This window comes from Neopelma chrysocephalum, unplaced genomic scaffold, assembly GCF_003984885.1.
Source record: "Neopelma chrysocephalum unplaced genomic scaffold, ASM398488v2 Primary Assembly neopelma1_96942, whole genome shotgun sequence".
Lineage (NCBI taxonomy): Eukaryota > Metazoa > Chordata > Aves > Passeriformes > Pipridae > Neopelma > Neopelma chrysocephalum.
The window spans coordinates 3447163-3454086 of NW_020925585.1; the positions used below are offsets into that span (position 1 = coordinate 3447163).

A 6924-nucleotide genomic window follows, 5' to 3' on the forward strand; every position below is an offset into this window, starting at 1 on the left:
GGGGCTGAAGCGCACTCGGCGTGAGCGCAGCGCCCCCGGCGCAGCAGCGGGCCCGGCCGGCGCGGTGCGGTGACGCGCTGCTCCGCGCCCGGCTGGGAAGGGAGGGCGGAGCCGCCCCCTCCGCTGGCAACGGGCGGTGCCGACACCCGGCGGCGCTGTCTGCGAAAGGCGGAGCCGCCTGATAAAGGCAAGGAAATGGCCGTGGTGGCTTTTTTTAATCCCATTAGACTGATAAAAGTGTGTGTCGTTGGAGTGGTGCTAGGCAATAGTATCGCAGTCGACCGTAACTAAAGAAGTAGCACTGATACGTGTCAGGTCACGAATTATGCGATTTAATTGAATGACAGTATATGTAGGGTAACATCATCGTAGTCCTCAGCGTTGTTGTTTTGGATGTTTTACAGAATCACATAGTCATCAAGATTTTCCTTCTCTTTCTCCCCGTTCCATCTTATTTCTTCCTCTCTTGTTTTGTCTTGGCAAGGCACGGCTATCATATTCTACCCCTTGCTCTGAACCAAAGTCTGTGGTGAGGACTGGGAGCTTGTTGAAGTCAGTTGTAAAAGTTGAGAGCTTGTTAAGCAACACTTCTACGATTATAGAGTGGGCTAGTTGCCAGAGTTAAGGCAATTGTATAATAAAAGGATAGAAGTTCCCTGACACATGGACCAGTATCTTTGTTCAGCCCAATGAGAATTTACAATGAACATCATGTCCCCAGCCAAATGGGTCATGGTGTGGTCAGACAGGGAAGTTTCCTTAAGAGTTTGGCAATCCAAATGGGACCCTAGCCCACCACTGTCAGAGCCCTTCTTCTCCAAACATCCAGCTGCCAAACTGTGAGTTCACCTGGGACCTTGGGAGCAGGCAGGATTCAAAGGATGAGTGTTAAAATTCCCAGAGCATATTCAATATAAATCATAAGGGTCTCAAATTATTACTATTAAATTTCTCAGATTATTTTAGTCTCTCTGTTCTTGCTGCATTTTTTACATAGTTGGTGAAATAACTGTAGTAGGTCAAGTATGGGTGAGCAGCCTGATCAGCGAAAGGCACACATAAAGGGGAGTTTTTAGGGTCTCTCCCAAGTTGCACAAGGGACTAAGGCAACTTGTAAGGCATGCAGAGTGCTGGGGTCCCCTGTAAAACATACAGGGAGCTTGGAGTCGCTCATAAGGCATGCAGGGGCTCATAAGGCGTGCAAGGGGACTTAAGTTTAGAGTCTGCTGTTGAATGTGGGTCAGTCAGCCCTAAGCACCAGGAAAGCACTGTTCCGAATGGATGGTTCATGATCTCTGATGGTCTTCACTGATTGGAGTGAGGACATGAGTTCAGATCCCCAGTTCTGGAGTGGCAGAGATGGGTGGTGCGTGGCACCTAATCTGCTGATGTAACCCATCCCAGAGAAACCATCATGAGCTCTGGGGAGAACTCCACCGCTGCGCAGTAGGCTCTCACCAGCCCGTGGCCATACAGGGGAGGGGGAAATTCTGCACCAGGCTGTACCCGTATCCACAGCAGGTCTCCAAGGTGAACAGCCCATCTCTCAGCATTGCATTGCAAACACTGGGGGATGATTTGAGAGATTAACTGAACATCAGGATAGCAAGAAAAGATTGATAGGAGAGTTGTTTAAACATTTAAAAAGATATAGATGTGCTATATCATGTGTGATAAACAGTGTTTTAGTGTGTGGTGATTCCTTCAAGACACTCTAAGTTTCTTTTGCAACTAATAGGCAATTGGTGAACAGATGGATCATGTCCCTAGAAAGCACAAACACCCACTGAAAGAATTGTTCACTCTGGGTTGCTGTTGTGTGCACATGGAATCTCTTCAAAAAGAGGGAACCAGGAAGATCTGCATGTAGAGGCACACCATGTGCTATTTTTAACTATTTGAATTGATTGTTGTGTTGTAAATTGGAAATACCATGCCTGGAGGAGGTTCTCTAGAAGATATATGTCAGCTGAAACACTGCTTTATTTTTTGTATGTAAATGAGATTCTTGTGGACTACTACTTGCTTGTAATGATGGTAATTCTGTGTATATTTTAAAAAAATTATAAAAGCACATTTTGCTACATATACATTTATTTCAGTATCAGCTCTTGTACAATTGGTTCATGTAGGTGATTTCTCATTAGCTAATTGTGATGAGAATGCTTGTATACTAGATGTACTGCAGTAGCAAAAAGGGAACAGCATGCATCTCCATCCAAACTTCAGCTGTGTTAAAAGGAAAGATAAATATTTGGCTGTATTTTGGGGAAGGGGCAATGAGTGATAGATCCAGAAAAAATAGAGGCCATAATTAAACTCCCAAGTCTGGTTTTCTTGGAGCTATGGGATTCCCAGTTAGGAGAAATGGCTAAGTCTCTGACTGAGGCAACTGAGAACTAGGAGCCAGAAAATAGCTAGTGGAGAGGTACTGTAGAAATTCAGACCTGATGAGAGAGCTCTCACGACCAGATCCAGTTGCAGCAGGGGCACCAAGTCAATTGAACCAGACAGGGGTGCTCATTTTACAGCAAATATAATCAATCAACTGTACATGTCATTAAGAGATCAGTTGGTTTGAAGATGGTGCTAATAACACCAAGTTTGCAGGTTCGATCCCCATATGGGTCATTCATTTAAGAGTTGAACTTGAGGACCTTGTAGGTCCCTTCCAACTCAACATATTCTGTGTATGAACTTATATCCCAGTTAAGACCAGCTTGTTGGATGGAGATGAATACTTGTCCCAGTACGTTAACAAGTAGTGAATGATGAGTAACAGGCTTTTGAGAATCCTGTGTGATTTTATATTGATAATCATTTCTGCCCTTAATTGTGTTAAGTTTGTTACTTGTTATAATGTTGTATGTTAGGGCAGTGGTTAAGTGCCTTGAAACTTTCCTTTTGTCCCTTTCAATGTATTAGCTGGTACGCTCAATTAAAACAAAGGTAGGACTGTTGAGGAGTACATTCAGTGCAGATAGGTCAGTGTGCAGCTGCAGTGCAAGCTGCAAATAGGGCTCTGGGTGGCAGGAGCCTGAGATAAAAGGTCCTGAACTAGTGCTGATATTTGCATAAAAGAAGTTTCCTTAAAAGGTGAAAGAAAAATGGTCTTAGAGAAGAGTTGTCCTGTGGGTTGGGAGAGGCCAGAAGCCACCTAGTATTTCCTGCACACTCAGGTGGCCCCAGCAGACAGAGCTCCCAGGATTAGCTCTGCAGAGATCTCCAGGAGTGTGGCCGGCCACTGTAGCAGATAGAAGGCCAGCCATTGTCGAAGAGAGAGGGCCGCCTCCTCCACGCCATGCGGAGCTGGTTTTGCAGCAGCCTGAATCTGAAGGAAGGATGTCTCTCTACAGCTCTGAGAAAGTGTAGGGTTTGAGTTGCGAGGTTTGAGATGGAAGTGCTAAAGTTGTTTGTTGTGCCTTGACGTGCTGAAACAGAGAGGAACAGAGCCAAGGTTTGGGGACCTCAGGAACCCCTCTTGCCAGGGCCACCCCACCCAGCTCTTCCCATGGTCTGAAGGGAGCAGGAACTAAGAGGGTAAGCCCTAAACTGCTTGCCATGAATACCACACAAGCCCCTGAAGTCTCTCTCTGCTCTGCCCACACTACCCTTTGGGCAGGGAGCAGAACCCTCTCCAGCCAGAGCAGGGACTGCAGCTCCCTGCCCAGGATCCTTCCTCCTTTCATGCCAGTCCCTGCTGACAGCCTGCTGCCCTCATTCACCCTCACAGGTGACCTGGAGCAATTCTTCCTGCCCCTTCATGTGCCACCTGATGTGCCCTAGGAACACACAGCCTGTCATGGTCCCAGCAGCACAGCTCCCCGACACCAGTGCTGCCAGCCCGGCTGCATGTACTCCTCCCCTTCGCAGGACTGAGCCACATATAAAGCACAAGGGCAAGGGTAGGAGAGGGTGGCAGAGTCCTGAGACATAGTCAGGGTACCACAGCCACTGGGCCGGGAGCTGCTGCGAGTGCAGCAGCTAGAGCTGGGGCCAAGCTGCAGTGGGGTGGGGAGGGACTCTGGGGGTTGTGGCTCACCAGTGAGCCTGATGGCTGCCTCTCGCACGGACTTCTGTGGGCTATGCAGGTATGACACGGACTGGCGCAGGTACTCGTCTGCTCTGCTTCTGTCCTCTGCCAGCTAGAGAGAGCAGAAGGGGACACAGGGAAGGGTTGGCACTGATTCTTTCCCTTGGCTGAGCAGCTGCACCCAGGACTGGCATTCCCTGCTTGGACACCCATGACACCCAGCCAGCAGCTGACTGGTGCCAAGGTTTGGAGGGAGTAGAGAGCTGGGTGCTCCCCAGGGAGCCCCAGTATCACTCTGATGCCAAAGCACAGCTGGGTCAGGACTCTGTCAGCACCCTGGCTCAGGGAGGGAGAAGAGCCTGGAGAAGAGCTTGCTGGGCCAGACACCCGAGGAGAGTAGTGTGTGGGGTGCAGGCTGGTGGTGATGTGGGCAGGAGTGGGCAGGGGCCACAACTGTCACCCTCACACATTGAGTATCAGGAGCAAAGAGCTTGTTCAGGCTGGGTCTGGGGCTTCAAGGCCATCCTTACCAGGCACTCGCCAAACCTCCATGTCTCCTCTGTCTCCAGCAGCTCCTCAAGATTCCACTTCTTCAGGAATTTTGTTGCTTGAAGTAGGGTTTCCCAAGAGGCCTGCAGAGTGGTAGAGACTGGGAGATGGCACAGCAGCCCAGGGCACAGGACCTTCATCCCTGTAGCCAAGGCTAGGAGGAGGCAGGAGCGCTGCGATCTGTGAGGTGTTAGGGCAGGAGGCAGTTGAGACCCCTTCACAGGGGACACCAGCAGCTCAGAATCCTCACCTGCGCCACAGACTTGTTCTCATCATACATGTGATAGAAGAGCGGTAACAGGCTCTGGTGCACATTCTTCTCCAGGAGCTTTTTTTCCTCTTCCGCTACCAGCTGCATTAGCACTTGAAAGAGGCGAATGGAGAGGAGCTGCACATGGCTAGTGTCCTAGTGGAAATGAAGAGGGCAAGACCTCAGCACCAGCTTCTCCAGGCCCACCTGGGCATGGGCCTGAAATTCCACAGGTATAAAGTTTCCTGGCAGCACCCAGTGCCCCTGGCAGGAGGCACAGAGCCTTACATTCTCAAATAGTGGCAGGAGTGCCTCAGCCAGCTGCACAACAGTGGAACTGGCAACTGGCACGTCTGGGTCCTGGAGCACCTCGCTGAGCACAGAAAGGGTCAGGCCCACCACCTCTCCGTCTTTATCCTTCAGTACCTCTGTGAGGCATTCAGTCAGGGCCATGATTGAGTTGGCCTGTGTGGAGCACAATGCAATGTTCTGAAGCCATCAAAGGCTGCATTGCCAAAACCACTCCAGCAGTTCAACCCCATGCTACTGCCTCAGAACCAAGAAGCCAGAGGCCTGTTCTGAAGGACTCTGATGGCTGAATGGGGAGTCAGGAATGCTGGCAGCAGGTGACACAGCCCAGACAAGTCCAAACTACTGTGTTACCCAGCCCCACATGGCCAGCACAGCTACAGCCAGCAGCCTGCTTCTTACCATAGAGGGTCTCTTGCAGAGCACCAGGAGGCATCTGAGCAGCAGGAGACGCATCTCTCTGCAATCTCTCCTGAGGTAGATTGGGAAAAGTTGCAGGATGCGTTCACCCCATTCCTTTATGTTAAGGCAAGGCAGGAGCTGAAATGACAGAGCAGTGACAGTGGTCATATGTGGTGTTTGTGGCATAATATGATGCTGAAATACAGGCAGAAAGTTATTTTCTTCTTGTCTTTCCATCATGTCCAGGCACTGCATGTAGATAAGCAAAAGAATGTTGAAAATGTGAAGCTGAAGTGGGCAGCAGACTTGACTCCAGCAGCAGGGGCCAAGGGCACACAGCAGAGCCCGCCCTCTGCCCCAGCTTCACAAACTGCAATTCTCCCCCCACAGCTGTATGTTGAAGAGGGCAGAGTGGAGGGAGGCAGCTCCGCGAGGCAGCACTTGCCATCAGGCTCACCTCAACAAAGAATGTCACGGCAGGGAATTCCCAGCGAGCCTCCTCTCTGCAGAGCAGCCTGAACAGGTAGCGTGCAATCCGGTAACACAAGCACTGTGAGACCCTGAGCATTGCTCTGGAGGAGGAAAAAAGGCATCGTTGACCCTGAGCAGGGTGGGCAAACCTCTCCTGAGACTGAATTACCAAAGCCTGGTCCTTCCCCACCACGTCTCTAAAGGAGAAAGGCAGTACCCAACACCAGCAGGATCTGTTGGGGATGACCAGACTGGTGAAAAAACACCTTCCTACCCACAGGGGATATGAGCAACCAGGCTGTAGATGGCCATCAATGGTCAACCCCAAATCTCTCTGGCCCTGACAGGCTATCCTCAGTGAGGTTCCCTGCAGACAGACCTCCTGTTCTGTGCCATCAGCCCAGGACTCACGGGAGGCCATGCTGGCACTTTGGGTTGTGGCTGCTCCAGAGCACCCAGCTCCCCCAGGCTTTTCCACTCTGCAGGGCCATGCCTCAGTGACAAGTCCCTCTCACCCATGACCACAGGGATTATGTCAGGGCCACCTCATCTGTGGGGGAGAAATGATGGGGGAGCAGGGAGAAGGGAGGTCTCACCTGGCCAGCAGACCCACTGCATAGTGGTGGTTCTCAATGTTGAGGAATATGTCCCAGCCACACTCACGTTCAACTTCATGCACCACATCCTCATACTCAAGATGGCAGAGCAGTGATTTCATGGTCTGCACCACGAATCTGTGTGCAGAGCAAAGCCCAGGTCATGCCGGGATTCCTGAGCCCAGCTCGAAGGGCATGGGAGGGATGGGAGGACTGTGATGGAGCACCTGTTGGGCTTGGTGGGAAGGCAGTGCTCCTGCTGGCATCTCCTCCAGAAGGTATTGACCTCTACTGGCATCTGCGCTGTGCTGGAG

At 50.9% G+C, this 6924-nt stretch overlaps 1 protein-coding gene across 1 annotated transcript; it reads right to left on the reverse strand.

Annotated features, from left to right (window-relative positions):
* Positions 1–2052: 2052 nt before the first annotated feature.
* On the reverse strand, positions 2053–6918 carry LOC113960950 (maestro heat-like repeat-containing protein family member 7). The gene is made up of 9 exons (XM_027670916.1): positions 6838–6918; positions 6611–6748; positions 6001–6115; positions 5544–5681; positions 5121–5297; positions 4833–4988; positions 4564–4665; positions 4043–4145; positions 2053–3431 (listed from the first exon to the last, which is right to left on the reverse strand). Exons 1-9 carry the CDS (start codon positions 6906–6908, stop codon positions 3208–3210), a joined length of 1224 nt encoding a protein of 407 aa, XP_027526717.1. The 5' UTR covers positions 6909–6918; the 3' UTR covers positions 2053–3207.
* Positions 6919–6924: the final 6 nt, after the last annotated feature.

Coding starts and splice junctions, on each gene's coding strand:
- LOC113960950 (XM_027670916.1), bottom strand. CDS start 6,908: ATGCCAGTAGAGGTCAATACCTTCTGGAGGAGATGCCAGCAGGAGCAC. Junction 5,682..6,000: donor CCGTGACATTCTTTGTTGAG/GTGAGCCTGATG, acceptor CTGTCATTTCAG/CTCCTGCCTTGCCTTAACAT. Junction 5,298..5,543: donor TCTGCAAGAGACCCTCTATG/GTAAGAAGCAGG, acceptor TGCTCCACACAG/GCCAACTCAATCATGGCCCT.